The sequence below is a fragment of the Desmodus rotundus genome, chromosome 1 (genome assembly GCF_022682495.2).
Source record: "Desmodus rotundus isolate HL8 chromosome 1, HLdesRot8A.1, whole genome shotgun sequence".
In the NCBI taxonomy this organism is placed as follows: domain Eukaryota; kingdom Metazoa; phylum Chordata; class Mammalia; order Chiroptera; family Phyllostomidae; genus Desmodus; species Desmodus rotundus.
In genome coordinates this window covers 19,742,714-19,760,610 of record NC_071387.1, presented here as the reverse complement: position 1 = coordinate 19,760,610, position 17,897 = coordinate 19,742,714, and the positions used below count along the sequence as shown (strand labels likewise).

Genomic DNA, 17,897 nt, shown 5'->3' with positions numbered 1-17,897 from the left:
CACTGGAGCAAAGAGCATTACAGGAACTTTCCACTGAATTTCCATGGGGAAAATGGAAATGCTCAAAGATATTTTTAAAAACATGATCAAACATTATTCTGAATATAGTCTGTGGAGAAAATGTAATTCAATAGGGTAATTATTTAAACAAATTCTCACGGAGTGAACTTTTAAAAGAGGCACTCTGAGCTCCAAAAGAAATGTTCTGTGTGTGTCCTTTCTGTGAGCAAATCTCAGGGGTCAGAGCAGGACCTGGAACTTAGATGCTCTTTAATTTTCTGAGTGCTTAAATGAAGAAACAAATATATTCCTCTTGATCACTGCCATGAATTTTTACATCCAGGAAAAACAATAATTACTTCAAGGCAAAAGTTATTTGAGTATACACAAAAGAATAAAAACCTCAGACCCAAAGAGGACCACAGCGAGACACATCATAATTAAAATGCCAAAGATTAAAGATAAAGAGAGAAACTTAAAAGCAGCAAGAGAAAAGAAGAGAGTTACCTACAAAGGAGTTCCCATAAGACTATCAGCTGATTTATCAAAAGAAATCTTACAGGCAAGAAGGGGCTGGAAAAAAGTATTTAAAGTCATGAAAGGCAAGGACCTACATCCAAGTATATTCTATCCAGCAAAGCTATCATTTAGAATGGAAGTGCAGATAAAGTGCTTCCCAGGTAAGGTCAAGTTAAAGGAGTTCATCATCATCAAGCTCTTATTGTATGAAATGTTAAAGGAACTTATTTAGGAAAAAGAAGATCAAAACTATGAACATTAAAATGACAACAAACTCACAGCTATCAACAACTGAATCTAAAAAACAAACTAAGCAAACAACTAGCACAGGAATAGAATCATAGATATGGACATCATTTAAATGGTTATCAGTTGGGAGGGGGAAGGAAGAGCATGGGGAAAAGGTATAGGGATTTAGAAGCATAATTGGTAGGAACAAAATAGACAGAGGGAGGGTAAGAATAGTACAGGCAATGGAGAAACCAAAGAACTCATATGCACGACCCACAGACATGAACTAAGGGAGGGGGGTTGCCGGAAGGAATGGAGGCACCACGCGGATGGGGGTAAATGGGGAAAATTGGAACAACTGTAATAGCATAACCAACAAAAATACTTAAAAAATAAAAACGCTCTTCACCTTAAAATATAAATTAACGTCTACTATAGAAAATTGATACAAAAAAACATAAGTTTTCATACAGATGACTAACATAGAATGCTATTAATCTGAAACCATTTTGTATAGTAAACCTATACAAAACTTGAAATACTAACCTACATGTGTGTAGTAACAGTTACAGAATGTGAAAGAAAACTTATTTAGAAGTAGGCTCATAAAAATATATAGTTATTTTAATATAAAATAGCACTTTCTATCTGAAAATCTCTAACAGAGCAGAAGGCAGAAATCCCACAACTGCACTGTAAGACACTCTGTCATCAACAAGTACGTGCTGGCAAGGGTGCGGAGGAAGAGGCCCCGTGCAAGGGTGGTGGGGATGCAGACTGGTGCAGCCACTGTGCAATCAGTATGGAGTTTCCCCCCAAAACTAAAAGTGGAACTGCATTATGACCCAGTAATCCCACCTCGGAGAATATATCCAAAGAAACCCAAAACACTGATTTGAAAGCTTATACACACCCCTATGTTCACTGCAGCATTACTTACAATAGCAAAGATTTGGAAGCAGCCCAAGTGCCCACCAGCAGAGGAGTGAATAAAGAAGCTGTGGTACATTTACACAATGCAATACTATTCAGCCATAAAAAAGAAAGAAATCTTACCCTTTGCAACAGCATGGATGGACTGGGAGAGTTTTGTGCTAAGTGAAATAATCCAGTCAAAAAAGACAAATACCATGTTTTCTTATATGTGGAATGTAATGAACAAAACAAACAAAATAGAAACAGACTCATGGCTACCAAGAATAGGCTGCTAGCTGTAGAGGGGAAGGGGTTGGGGGCCAGGTGAAAAAAGTGAAGGGATTAAGCAAAAAAAAAACCAAAAAACAAAAAACCTCATACGCACAGACAAAAGTATGGTGATTGCCAGAGGGAAAGGGGAGAGGGTGAAGGGCAGGGAGGGGGGATCAGTGGTGATGGAAGGAGACTTGACTTTGGGTGGTGAGCACATAATATAATATACAGGTGATGCATTATGGAATTGTACACCTGAAACCTATATAATTTTATTAAGCAATATCACACCAATAAATTTTTTAAAAGAAAACCTGTCAAAATCTGGAATTTTTAATACTTGATAGCCAAACTCATCAACGATGTTGTTCCCATCATATTTATGCAAACCCTGAGACATGTATTCCCCCAAAGCCACTTCTATAACTATAGAACTGGCATGCTGACATTGCCACAGAGATTTGCTAAAAAGTACTTCATTCCTTTGCAATTCCTACATATATGCTGTTGAATATTCATATCATTGCTTATCACTATCATAAACTAATGCAGTTTATATTAAGACTTCGGGAATCTGTAAAGTAAGTAACAGCGAAGACAAAACTTACCAAGCACAATGACCACCGTCTTCAGAAGACTCATCATGGTATCACGATTCCGCCGGGGGCCAGAACTATGCCGAGACATTCTCATAGTCCTCTGGCGAACATAGCCAAAAATATGAGCGTAGAGAACCACCATTACGACAAAGGTCACCAGGTTGAAAATGGCCCAGAAGACTAAGTAAGAGTCACTGTAGAGGGGTGCCATGTTGGAACAATTCTCAATGTCACAGATGCAATTCCAGCCCACACTGGGTATAGCACCCATGACAATGGCCATGGTCCAGATGACCACGATCACCACCACCACCCTCCGGTTGCTCATCCGTGTGTGGAGCTGCATGCGAAAAACTGTAATGTGCCTCTCTATGGCAATAGCCAGTAAATTGGCCACAGATGCCGTCAGGCTGGTGTCGATGAGGCCCTGACGAAGGAGCCACGTGCTGACAGTCAGTCTCCGAGTATTCGGTCCCGTGTTGAACATTAGGTAGAAGTAGGCCAACCCAGCAAAGAAGTCCGCAGCCGCCAGATTGGCCATTAGGTAATAAATAGGGAAATGGAAGCGGCGGTTGACGTAGATTGCCACCATGACCAGGAGGTTGGCCAACATGATGAAGATGCAGACGGTGATTCCAAGTCCCATGACCAGCTTGCTGACCGTGTTCCATTCTGTGGCAAGATACTTCCCACTCCGGTTGTAAAAGAAGGCGATGGACTCGTTGTAGAAGCACTGCGGTTCATTCATGGCTGTGAACTAGGAGAGAAAGGAAGAAAGATGAAAACAAAAGAAAAAAGAAATTGACACCCAAATTGAAAGATGTATAGATAACACGAGAGTTCTAGAGTAAATGCCCCCCACCGAAAAAGCAAAGAATTTGAAAATCTGATCCTGCATAATGTTCTGTGATTATTCTGAAACCTCAAGGTTTCTCCCTGTGTTACTGTCCTCCAGATGCTCAAGATTAAAGACAGTTGGAGTCAAATAAATGACAAGGCCTGCACTTGGTGGTTACACATCATTGAAGTCTACTAGAAAAGCCGCATGGCCCAGAAACCTTGCTTAAAATACACCAGGAAGATGAGAATTCTGCGGAGCATTGCAGTTGGGATATTTACCGTAGTGAAATTGACTTTGACCTGTTATTTAGGGAATCTGGAAACATAGTTGGTTTATAGATAGGGTATTATTGCCCTATTATTCAGCATTTCTGTTCTCACATAGAATGTTTCTTCTGTGACAGACATTTTCGGTGCAAGTCCCCACAAGGGCCATCAGTCTCAACACTTCAAAGAGGTCACTATGGATCAAAGCTTCTTTGCCAAAAGCCAGCGTTTGCTGCTCGACATTCCTGTGGGCAGCTCTGCCCACCCCCACACCTCCTTCTCCCCAGAATAGTGTTCGCCAACCAATCTACAATGTTTGAGGGCTTCTTTCTTTTTGGAGGGCGTAAGAAATGTCACCTAATAGAACATCCAAAGAGCCCCTGACATTTTGACGCTGTTTTGAAAAAAGTGAGGTAGACTTAAAGTTATATCTTTTCAAATGTAGAGTGATAAACAATGTATTATGTGTTTTCTTATTTTTCAACATCATCAACTAGAATATAGTTGCTTATTATTCATACCTTACTTGAATCCAAAAGGATTGAGGAAGTTTATTATAAAATAATATAAGTAGTCATTAAATACTAAAACAAAATTAGAATATAAAATGACCATAGAAAAATTAGAAAATTACACATCAAATACAGTAAGTCACTTTTCCTGAAGTTTTAGGTTTATTTGAGACTCCCAGAGTTAGAAAATATTTCTTGAAGACAGTTCATACCCTAACTTTTTCTTTTTGGTGTGCACTGCATTTAATTAATTGCTTAGCAAATGGGACAGGTTTAACCACTATTTTTTAAATTATTTTCCTACTTTTCAATTACCATTGACGGTCTAATATTAGATGAGTTTCGGATGTGCAGCAGAGTTAACCACTGTTTTAGACCAAATATTCTACTGAGTTCCCACAGGTTATGCATAAATGTTTACCAACCCCTGAAAGTTCCAAAACAGTAGGAAACGCTTATCAAATGCTCAGTCTTTGAACTCCTCCAGACATCCACCGTCTCTATCCTCATTTAGATTTTAATGGCTTTCGATCGTGCTTCTATCATTACACATACTATGTTGCATAATTACTTATAGCTTAACGTGTCTGTTTCTTAAAGAGACCATAGTCCAGGGAAGGAGTGAAGCCCTTGTCTTCACGTTGGTATCTTGCATACCTTCCACAGAACCTCATTCATTCGACATCTGAGAATTTGGTTTGTACTGTGCCATTCCACCCAAATTTTGCCATTCCTCTGGGTAATTCGTCCAATTTTCTTGCCTTTCAGTTTCTTGACCTCACTTCTGATGACCTTCTATTTCATCATGCCATATCTGCCCTCTCCCAGGGCCACACCCTGGGCTTTGTAACCACTCAGAACTCTCTCCCTTTGGAAATCATTAATTCTTACATTCTCAAAACTCACCGCATTTTCCATTCTTCCGAATTTCTCATTTTTATATCAGTTCTTTGAAGTCCTCTATTTCCTTAAGCATCCTATTTTTACCCCCAGTGGATTGCCCTCCCTTTCTCCAATTTATATTCCATAGTATATCCTTTCAAAATCTTTATCACTAACACAGGAACACATTATCTTCTTGAAACTTTAAAGTCAGATGGCCTTCAGAATTCGAATTTTTTCTGGTTGCAAGACTGAGTTATACAGCACATAGTCAATATATGATGTAACATCCCCATCATTTTTTGAGACAGCACTCCATAATCCTACACATTAATTTCTAAAGCAAAATACATTACTGTAAACACTAAATTTGATAAAGTTTATATATAGCCTCATATCCATCTACTTAGAGCTAGTTTTGCCACTGAGTTATGAAAGATTTTTAAGTTTTCATACCCTGTTACTCACCCCCACTGCATTGCATAACAATGTCTTAGAACAACATCAGTTGTGGATGAATGAAATTGGTTGCTACTCCCACACCTACACCACAGCCACTGAGAAGTGTCAGGGAAAATGTCATCTCTGGCAGATTGATCCTGGTGGAAATTCATGATGTCTATCCTCCACTGAGACTTCAGTTCAAAAAGAAATCTGATTATCTCTTAATTATTATTCTGTATCTTCTCTACAGTGACTATTTTAAACTTACCTACTATTCCCTTTTGAGCCCCATCTTCCCTCTCTCCCTCAGCAGTTGACAAAAGAGAACAATAGAAATCATCAGATTTGAACTCCTTCACCTTTCTCCCACCAAGAAGACAAATAACCTATTTAAGAATCCATGCTTTCTTCCTCTTGGGCTACAATGGAAAAGGTGTTCCCTGCCAGCCAAGTGTTCTGAATCCCGTCCACTCCTACCAAGTCAAGAAACTTGTTCTACAATTGCTTTCTTTCCTCTCCTTACATCTTCAATTTTCTCCCAATTCTCTCTCCTCCCCGGAATCTTTCTCTATCCACATTCAAGTTTAGTATCTGCCATCTTTAAAAAATTTTTTTAAAAGTTGTTCACATGACCTCATATTTACCTTCTGCACTTGATTATTTTTCTTTCATGGAAAATGCTCAATGCTCTCTAATTTCTCAATTAGCTATAGGATGGCTGCTACTCCCACCCCTCCATCAAATCCACTCTAGTCAAATTCTTAAATTCTATATAACTTCCCAAAGTCACAGCAATCTTACGGCTATTCCAATGGAAAATGCTCAGTCCTCACCTTGCTGACCTCCTCAGAGCATTAGATGTGTGACTGCAAGCTTCTTTTTAGAAATTTCTCTATTTGACTTTTATAACATCATACTCTTCAGGGTTTTGATTCCTCTCTCTCTCTCTGGTCTTAGTCATTTCCTTGGATTCCTCATACTCTGTGCAATATTAATGTTTTTACACTATTTATGTTCTCACTCAACATAATTTCATTGAGTTTTCTAATATGTCCTCCAAGATTTCAATTATCTTATATATCCCAAATACTCTCATATCTACCCATTTAACCCATTCTTCTTTCCTGAGCTCTAGGCAAATATCAAATGGCCTTCTGGTATCTCTAACTGACTACCCCATAAGCAGTTCCATGTCTGTGTGCAAAACCAAGCTCAAAATCATAATCTTCCTCATGACCCCCAACAACTTCTTCTCATGTTCCCTATTCCAGAGACGAGAAAACTGCTACCTTTCCAGTGATCTGAGTGCTATTCCTTCTCCTCCCCTCATCCTCATCATTCAGTCAATAAGCCAATCCTGTAGATTCTCCTTCCTAAGTATCTGCTCGAGCTGTTCACTGTTCCATTCTCATGGCCACAGCATCAAGACTACACTGGCTTCCTAAACGTTCTTTCTACCCAACACCAATCTCTTCTCCAGTGATCTTTCTAAAAGACCAGGTTGACCAAGCTGTTCTCCTATTGGAAATGCTTCAGCGGCATACAAGTGCACTTAAGATAAAAGTCTAAACTCTTCTACCATCTTATCAGGCCTCCTTTGCTTCTCCAGACTCAACTCAAGCTATTAATGACTTAAAGCTCTCTGCTCCAGCTATATTTAATGTGCTGTGCTCTCTCACACATCTCGTACTCAGCATCAGTAAATACAGTGGTTTTCTGCATCAGAATCCCCCAAAGGGTTTGTAAAACTCAGTTTTCTGGCCACAGTCAGAATTTCTGATTCAATAGGTCTCAGGTGGGGCCCCAGGTGAAGCTGGTGGTGCTAGTCCAGGGACCACACTTTGAGGACCACCAACCAAGAGCATTCTTCCCCCATTCTTGCCGTATATTCCTCCTCATGCGTCAGTTGGGATGTTACTCTTCCTAGTCATTCTTCCTAGACCTTCCCACATCTAGGCGAGGTATTTTCTGCCCCAGTTCCCTGCATTACTCCTGTGACAACACTAACCACACTACACAAATAATTGCTTAATTATCTATTGACACCTCTCCACACTAGGCTATAAACCCTATGAGGGCAAGGGTTATATAAACCCTATGAAAGATTCTAGCTTTCTTGTTTATTTTTGTATAGCACCCAACTGTTAGACACTTTAGATGCTAAATATATATTGCTTGTATTAATAAATTAAAGCTAATTCCAATAAATGTCTATACTTTACAAGTTTCCTCTCTGTGAAGGACGTACAAAAAATTATAAATATAAACACAAAACTCTGTTCTTTAGCCCCTATAACCATTTACTTTCTCTGGACAAAGACATTTTTATTTTATTTATTTATTCATTTTCTTTAGAGAGAGTGGAAGGGAGGGAGAATGAGAGGGAAAGAAACATTGATGAGAGAGAGAAACATCTATTGGTTGCCTCTCACACGCACCGCAACCAGAGATCAAACCCACAGCCTAGGCATGTGCCCTGACCAGGAATCAAACCAGTGACCTTTCACTTTGCAGGATGATGGCCAACCAACTGAGCCACACTGGTGAGGACTGGTTAAAGACATTTTTAAATCAAACGTGAAGCATGTAGAATTTCATAGCACTCCAACTTTTGAATGCAACAAAGTCAAGCTGTGATATGTGTAGCCTCTTTGCTCTTCCAAAGTTAAAAAAAAAAAAAAACTGTACAGTTAAGGCTAACAAAACAAAGTACAAATTTTCTTTTTAAGCCACAATATGCTAAGATGAATAAAACTGACAAGTTTTCTCTAATGGTGTCCCACACATTTACTCAGGAAATGGCATGTAGCCCCATCCTATGTTATCTCTCAGCTCTCAAAAATTGAGCAGTGACACCGGAAAACCATACTATATTTAATAACATAACTTGCATGATTTATTGAACCTCAGTTTCATCATCTGTGAAATGAGGAAATTAGACTAAATGACACATAAGGTCTATTTCAGATTTAAAATTCTATACTAAGAATTCTGGGTAAGAACTCTATCGTTCATAAAAATTGCCAGCTAAATATTAGAACAGTAAAACAAATACCAGGGATTAAAAATAGTGATGGTAGAATATACCTGGGAAAAAGTCAGGGAGTTTCAGCTAAATTTAGTACAACAGGACTGAACTGAAATAATTAAACCTCCTCTCCTACACCTACAAAGAGCAGCAGGTCTGGAGAACACCTGAAGGAGACCCTGGCAGAAGCTCCAATAGTAGTCAGAGGGTAGTATGAATGGGCTCTCTTCCTTCTTTAGGGCCCGATGGATTTAGGCAGAAACCCACATCAAGCCCGGGGAGAATCCAATTCAACTGTGATCCCTGTAAGTCACGAAGGTAGTTACGGCTATAATGATAGAGCAAAGAGAAAAGGTACACATTTTATTATCTAACAGTCCTCCAAGTCAGAAGTCCAAAATGGGTCTCACTGGACTAAAATGTCAAGGTTTTGGCAGGACTGTTGTCCCTTCCAGAGTCTCTAGAGAATTTTTCTTGCCTTTTCCAGCTTCTAGAGACTACCCACATTCCTTGGCTTCTGGACCCTTCCATCTCCAAAGCCAGCACCAGCCAATCAAGTCCTTCTCACGTTATATCATTCTAACACTGACTTTTCTCCCTCCCTCTTCCACATTTAAAGAGCTTTTTGATTATACTGAGGCATCCAGATAACGTAGGATAATTTCCCCCATCTCAAATCTTTAAACACATCTGAAAAGTCCCTTTTGCTATGTAAGGTACCATATTCACCAGTTGTAGAGATTAAATCTTGGAAAGCCAATACTGTGCCCAACAGAGAGATGAAAACAATTTCTGAATTAAAAACAGCAATTTAGGCTATGAAATAAAAGGATAAAAATTCCAGAAAACTGAAATGGCAACTAGAAGACATACTTAACAAATTTAGCCATCACTCAGAGAAGAAGGTCAGAGATGACAGGAATAAAAGAAGACACATGTAGGAAAAAAATCTTAGTATTCTAGGAACCCAAGAAAGATTAGGACAGAACTGAAGTAATACAACTAAAACATGAGACAAGTTATTGCTTAAGGAGAAAGATCTCATGGGGGGAGAAAGGAGAGGGTAAAGGGGGAATAATGATGAACACGCAATACAATATACAGATGATGTATTTTTTTTAAAGATTTTATTTATTTAACTTTAGAGAGAGGGGAAGGGAAGGAGAAAGAGCGGGAGAGGAACATCAATGTGTAGTTGCCTCTTGCATACCCCGTACTGGGGACCTGGCCCACAACACAGGCATGTACCCTGACTGGGATTCAAACCAGCAACTCTTTGGTTCTCAGGGTGATGCTCAATCCACTGAACTACACCAGCCAGGGCTCAGATCATGTATTATAAAATTGTATACCTGAAATCTATATAATTTTATTAACCAATGTCACCCCAATAAATTCAATGTAAACCTTTTGTAAAAAAGAAGACCTCAGATTACCATTTAAGTTTATATAAATTACAAAAGAGTTAATTAAAAGCAAGTAAAATTTAAATATAACTTGCTTAGATGTTGGAATATCCAGGGTAAAGTTAAAATTTCTAATAGTATAAAAAAATAAACAAAAAGCAAACAAATCAAATATCCAGCGAAAGAGAGAGAACAGGGTGTCACCAAGCCTGTGCTGCAGAGTTCCAAGGACAGAAGAGGAACAATCAAACTGAACTAACAAGCAAGACAGGGACAGACCCCTAGATGGACAGCAGCTAACAGCTGGGCGAGGGGAGGGGGTGGGAAGGGAGGGGTGAAGGGATTGAGCAAAGGAAAGAGGACTCATAGGCGTGGACAACAGTGTAGTGACTACTGGGGGGAGGGGTGTATAAGAGGACTAAATGGTAATGGAAAAAAATACAATAAAGATTAAATTTTAAAAATCTCTATTATTTGGAGGAAATGTGGGAGATCCATAAATTCCAAAGCCAATGACTGTATACTGATGTTTTCACATGTGGACGGCAAAGAATACGGCCCCAGGGATGTCAGAGCTCAGAAAGCACATCGTCCACATTTTCTTCCTAAGGAAAATACAAATGAAACTAAGCCATGAGAAAAGTAAAAACAAAATGAAATAGAGTAAAAACACTGGCAGCAAGCCTCAAAAACCCACAACACATATGCGTCTAAGTAATTGCTCTTCATATGGTTACAAAACTTAAAGCAAATATCAGAAATAATTCTTGAAATTATAAGTACAAAACAATAATTCAATAATAATCTGAGATTTAAATCATTGTATGAATAAGAACTTGAAACTCAGGAAATAGAAGTATGTAAATACCTGTTAATTTTTTTATTACTCAGGTAAGAATCAAAACATGCTATTTAAACTATAACAATAATTTTCTTTTTTTAAAATCTCAAGGATATGTTTACTGATTTGGGAAAGAGAGAGAGAGAGGCATCGATGTGAGAGAGAAACATCGATGGGTTGCCTTCCACACGCACCCTGACAGGGGACTGAACCACAACCCAGGTATGTGCCCTGACCAGGGCTCGAACCCGCAACCTTTTTGTGTACAGGACAATGCTCCAACCAACTGAGCCACCCGAGGGCTGTAACAAAAATTTCCAGAAATAAGTTTAAATATGTTGATTCAAAACCCATCAAGCTGAGTAATTAATATACTAAAGTAGGATGACTACTTTTCATATTACTGGAAATAAAGAGAGTGAAAGTAGGGGAAAAGAGAAACAATGTACAGAATGACAATTTTGTGAAATTTATATAGGTAAGACTGCAAACAATATTTTTTCTTCTTTAGACATGTAATATTAATTGCAAGAAATTTAGAGAAAAACAAGTATATAATCAGAGAAAACTCAATAAATACTTTTATAAGTTTATTATTTAAAATCCAAATCACGATAATTAGAAATCTCTGTATAAGTTACAGAAATACACCCTGCCCAAGCAACAAAGATGTAAATAAAACAGAATTAATCCAAAATTAAATTGTCCTCAAAGCTAAAAAGAGAAGTCCACGTTCATGCCCTTTTCACATCCACCAATTACATCTCAGGATGATGGGTCACCGGCTGCTGTACAGAACAGATGGTCCACATCTCAGAAATTTACCTCCCCTATCACGTGATCTCCAAAGAAGTCATAACAAATCTGCCAAGCCCCCACTCAAAGAGGCACAGAGGCTGTTCATCTTCACCGCGCACTTCATTTGTTCGTTCGCACATTCGCAAGCATCTGTGGCATGCCAGGTATGGGACTGCTGCGGCTCTACAGTATGCCTTCAAGGGCCGCCAAGCGACACACCTGAGTACCTGCGGTGGAGCTGCTCACAGCCCTTCCACTGTGTTTTTCATTCTCCTCAGAGCATGTTCATTAGCAGAGTGGGGAAGGGAACAGTTGGCACAGGCTCCCAGACTGGCAATTAAACCTATGTGACTTAGTAAGCACTTAGATAAGAATGTAAATATGTGCTGCACTGTCATTCCAAAAGGGAGATTGTAATCTATGCTGGGTGAAGGACCAGTAATAAGCCTTCTTGCCTTCCCGCTTCTGTTGAAGTACAGCAACAGAGTGGGGGAGGACTTCTTCCTGACGCTGGCGCTCACCAGCTATTTGGTCTTCAGTAAGTCTGATAAATACTCTGAATGTCAACTTTGTCATTTGTAAAGCAAGGTATGAATCTTCTCACAGGCTTCTTCAGTTTTGGCTCCTAAATCTAAAATAATCAGACCTTTCATACATTTCCTTCCCCACCCAAAAAAAAGGACTAGGAGAGAGACAGCATAGAATTAAATGCCATTAAGTTTCTATTAACAAGAAAAAGAGTTCCCACACTTTTTATAGCCTCAAATTAGAAACAATTTAGAAAGGGGAATAATTTGCCACTAGAACTAGAAAATAGGCCACAAAACAAAGCTGATTCATACTAAAAATGCTTAAAAGCTAGAAGCCCTAAAATAGCTGAAGAATACATAACTACTAGATTTTTAAGGGTTATCGGAAAAACTGTGTAAGATGTTACTTCTTATAAAGTAACAGTGTATATGAAAATGATGTACAGGGTGGGGTGAGAGCAGGTTTACAGTTGTAAGTGCATGAAACACAGTTAACAAAGCTATTGTAATAATCATGACCTGCATGTCCTTTGCCATACAAACTACTGTAAACTTCCTTGGGCCCCACTTTGTCTACACATGCAGAAAGGAACTATAGGAAATAAGTGATAAATCATTGAAAATACTTTGTCATTTTGACAGCCCCTTGTAGCAGGCTCAGATAAAGTGGAGAACATCACAGTTGTCAAATTTCCAAAGAGAGAGAGAATTTTGAATTGGTCCTAAGAGGAAGGAATGAAAGACTTCACTGAAAATACAAAGACACGCTGGAGAAAAAGACAAGCCTTCTGAATGCACTGCTGAGCTCAGAGGGATACAAACCAAGGTTACAGGCTCCTCCGGCAGCAGATTGTCAGAGTACAGAAACAGGGTGTTAAATATCATTGGGAAAAGATGAGTCCTTGGCCTTGACTGAGGCAATGAGTTAACACTGAGATCCAATCATGAAGCTAGTAGTTTTGAAGATCTCCCTGTCAGTAAAAGAATAGATAATTGTCATCATCATCACCTACCCATTTGCACTACGGAAAACAAAAGAGTTTGTCTATTTTAGCTGAGGCTCCAGGTTGGAAAATGAATAAAAGACTCTCTTCAGAAATCATGATCCTCATCCTATAAATGGATTTGAAGTTAGTCTGTCAAGTCTGAGAACCCACAAAAGGAGAAATTGGCACAAACCGTGGTCCTGAGCTTGTGATATCCCCATCCCCCTCCCACTCTGCGAGCCGGTCAGAGCAAGCATCAAAACTCTCCGGAGGACCCAACCTCAGCGCAGCCGTGCGGAAGCCTCTCAGGTCAGCCCCACTGAGGATGAACTCGCCATCCAAAGGAATTGGACCCAGGAGGGAAATCACGCATGAGAATCGGCAGAACTGTCCACAGCAGGATTAGACCAAGGTTTAAGACAAAACCGAACTGATTGAGTTTTTGTATTCCCCCTTTTCCTCTTCAACTACTTCAAGAGTTACATTTCACTCTTAAGCGGTTTATTTCCACTTGTTTTGAAACTGACCTGAAATTAATATTACAGCTTTGATTTTATATTTTCAAAGTATTTTTTATATTTCATTTTATATTCGATTATCATTGTGTGAGGCCAGCACAGCCATGTTGTAAGAAAAAAGAAGAAAAGTAATAATAAAATAAATAATCAGCCAATATTATTTCAGAATATAATGCATTATTTAATATATATTATTTTAATATGTTATATTTATAATATAAGAATATATTATTTAATATGTAATGTGTAATACAATATGTATTACACATTATATACTATATAATTATATATCATATCACATATTATATATTGTATCATTGTATTGTATAAATATTACATATAAATATTATATATATCATAATGACTAAATAGGGTTTATACTAAAATGCGAAGATGAATGCAAACATTTTAAAGTCTGGTAGTATAATTCACCACATGAACAAATTCAGGGGGGAAAAAAAGCCAGTTCATGCCAACAGACATGGAAATGCATTTGGTAAATATGAATAACCTTTCATGATAATTTGACAATCCAGGATTAGAAAGGAACTTCCTTAATTTGATTAAAAAAAAAGTGTATGGTAATTGTGATATTTGATGGAAGAAGTCCCTTTTAAAAACAATAACAAAGTTGACTTCATAATCACTGGCTTTTAGTATATACTGGTGATAATGGAGAAAACAAAAAAAAAAGAAAAGGATTTGGAAAAAAAGAAGAAAACTTACTGTTTTCCACAAATGATATAATCAGTTACATGTAAGATGCAATACAGTCTATAAATAAACTGTATTAAAGAGAGTTTAACAAATCTGCTGGATTAAATGTCAAGCCACATGAATCAACTGTGTTCTTAGAGGAAACACCAGAAAAGTATTTTAAGTATATTTTATTGACTATGCTATTACAGTTGTCCCATTTTTTTCTCTCCTTTTTCCCCCTCTGCCCAGCACCCCCATTCTCTCCAGCAATCCCTTCCCTCTTAGATCATGTCCGTGGGTCGTACATATAAGTTCTTTGGCTTCTCCATTTCCCATACTATTCTTGACCTCCCCCTGTCTATTTTGTACCTACCAATTATGCTTCTTATTCCCTGTACCTTTTCCCCCATTCTCCCCCTCCCCCTTCCCACTGATAAGCCTCCATGTGATATTTTTAAAGTATTATTTCAAGAAAAGCACATTTACAACAACAAAAGCTCTAATGTATCTAAGAATAAGTCTAAGTATTCAAAAACTTACAAGAAAACCTAAATAAATGAAGAAGGAAAATATTTCCTGAGCAGAGAAAGATGTGGTGTCAACTTTCCTGAAATTAATATCTAAATTCAATGTGATAAAATGAAAAATTCCAAGAGTTTTTCATGAAACTTGACACGCACTCTGAACAGTGATATGGAAACACAAAAGAACCAGAGCATCCGAGATAACTTGGGTGACAAAGAACTAGATGCCTTATGGGAAAGCCCATGTTATTTTAAGGTGATAGCAGTAAAGATATTGTGATATCAGTACAGAAATACATGAATAAGCCAATGCAATAGAATAAAGAGCCAAACTACGTGCTTCTATGGTGACTTGACATGACAAATGGGCTTTACCCATTAATGAGGAAAATGGCATAACTGTTCATCTATATGAAAAAAATAAAATAAATTAAATATCTATGCCACATCATACACAGAAAAAATTAACTTCAGGTGATATAGAGACATGTAAAAAAAATTTTTTTAATTGTAACTCATGAATATGGGGATTTTCTAAACAAGACCAAAACACTGACAAAATCTGATTAATTAAAAATTCCATACATCTGCACTATAAAAGGTTTTGTAACCAGTGAAAAGCTGAAGACTTGTAGAAAGTTTGCCAACGCACATTAACAAGGCTTAGTTTTACAATGAAATGAAAAGACTGTCTGCAAATCCAAAAATAAAGCCAAACGATTCAACAGCAGATATGCAAAGGTGCGGGCAGGCAATTCTCAGATGAGGAACCCGGATTGCCAACAATCACGTGAAGAGATAATTACCCTCACAGGGAATCAGAGGAAGTTAAATACAAACCATAGTCAGATCCAACTCATTCTTCCATCAGGTTAGCAAACATCAACAAGTACGGAAATACCAAGAGTTGGTGAGGACCGCCACATAATGCTGATAGCAGTAAAATTTAGTACAACTGCTTGAAAAAAGTTTGCAAAAATCACTAAAGTTGGTCATATTCATACACACGATTGAAAGAGTCTAACTAGAAAAATTCCCCCGTGTGCCAAAGGAGACAAGCATAACAATTTTCATTGCCTCTTTTTTACAATATCAAAATACTAGAAGCAGCATGAATATTGGTCAGTTGGAGAATGAATAAATTGCAATATGACCAGAAAGGCATACTATAGAGCAGTTAAAATGAACGAAGGAAAGCTTTAGGTATGCTGATGACCACAGCAACTTGCACAAGTACACATGCAGGGCTCGCGTGCAATGTTTGCAAATGTAAGCATTATACAGGAATGTCAAACATTTGCAGAAGCACATACATGGTTTACATTTTCCCACATATGCATATATCCACCAACACATGTGGGGAGGTGATAAATATCAATGTATGGTCTGGGCTGAGAGGGAGTTAATAAATTCGGACAGTACCAGGGCTCCAACTTTATTCATTTATTTGTTAAAGCCCCAAAATGTGAAGCAATTACATCAAAATGTTTAAATTTTACGAAGGTAGGTAATAGATATATGACTGCATTATAGTAGTCTTTACATTTTTCTGTATGCTTCACATTTTTTTTTAAACACCTAATTTAATCTGAGTCGCAGCAAATGGTTCTGTTGCCAACAAAAAAAGATGGAGGGGAAGGAAGGAGAGGGGAAGAGAAGCGGCAGGCACTATCGCTAGACTTCGCCAGGTCCAAAGAATGACAAATGGCTAAAAACTAAAACATGTGATGATGCTTCACTTACATTTCTATTTCTTGGGAGACAGTAAAGAGTATAGGGAGATAACATTGTAGATTTATAGTGGCTGAAAGCATAGGCCTTAGAACCAGTGAGATCTGGGTTCAAATCCCAATCATGTAGTTGACTAATGTGACCTCGATAAATTATGCAACACTCCGCTCTCAGGAGGGCGTTTCCTCACCTGCAAAACGGAAAGAAAAACATCACCTCCTTTTGAAGACTGAGTACTGATTACTCTTTCTGTAACATTTGCTCTTCTGAAACATTGAAATCACATGACTCAGAAGGCTTGAACCCCCATAAGCCAAACACCATCTCTAAAATGCAGCCTTCTTGAACTCACAGATCAAGACAATATAATGAAATAAGTCATCATATGAAGAAAATGAAAAATTATTTCCCATTAGCCCATATTCGGTTTATTACCGAAATATAACTGACATATAACATTGTATTAGTTTTAGGTGTTCAATTTCTAAAAGACTAGGATTGTATACTCGTTTGTTTAAGTTTTTCTTTATTCTGCTACTTATACTTATTGTGCTCTTTTTTTCTTACAAACAGCTTGTTTATGCTTTTTTCCCCATAACTAGCTTAGAGGAAAGCAGTAAAATGTAGAACCAAAAATAGGCAGCATTTAGTATTTTAAATATTTAAAGCAATTTATTTTTAATAATTTTAAGGGAAAATCATGCAAAAAATCCTAATAAAAATAAATGTATATTCCCGATTACGACTGAGTTAAACTAAGACTATAATCCTCATAGATTCCCAGTTCCTTAGATCTTTTCTCCCCCCCCCCCCCCCCCCCCCCCGTCACAGAGCTGAATTCCCATCTACAGGTTCAGTGGGGCCCCACTCTTCCAAGCTAATCTTGAGGACGGCAGTGGGCTGACAGGTAATTGAGCCTCTCCATACTGACATGTCTCCCAGAGGTGGGATCTATGCCCACCAGGGGCCGGCTGAGGCCTGAATTCCCACTGGTCATCCACACACAATACAGCATGTAAGTGCTGAGCACAGGCTTTAGGGGTGGGATTCTTCCAGGGTCCTCCCCTCCATTGTTTTTGCCAGGTTACCTCTCGAACCTGATCAACCACAATTGAGTTAATGCTAAATAGAGTTCAAGATATGCAAAGCCCTTAGAGTCAGCCCAGACCTAAAGCCAGATGAGTATCTCTTCCTTCCAGGCCTGAACTAAGGCCCTAAAACCTCCCTAAACTGGCTGGTGGAGATTCACCTAAGGGCAAACATTTTGAAATCAGGCAGCTACCAAGTTCACCAACAACCATACCTTACCCCTCTCCCTGCAGGACTGGCACTCTTGCTCCCAAACACTGTCTGA

At 38.3% G+C, this 17,897-nt stretch overlaps 1 protein-coding gene across 1 annotated transcript in view; it reads right to left on the bottom strand.

Annotated features, from left to right (window-relative positions):
• The window catches only part of LPAR1 (lysophosphatidic acid receptor 1), a 130,065-nt gene that overhangs the window by 45,312 nt on the left and 66,856 nt on the right, over positions 1-17,897 (bottom strand). Inside the window, exon 3 of the mRNA XM_024560077.3 lies at positions 2,547-3,294. Coding sequence (XP_024415845.2) covers positions 2,547-3,294 — 748 coding nt within the window. The remainder of the gene's footprint in view (positions 1-2,546; positions 3,295-17,897) is intronic.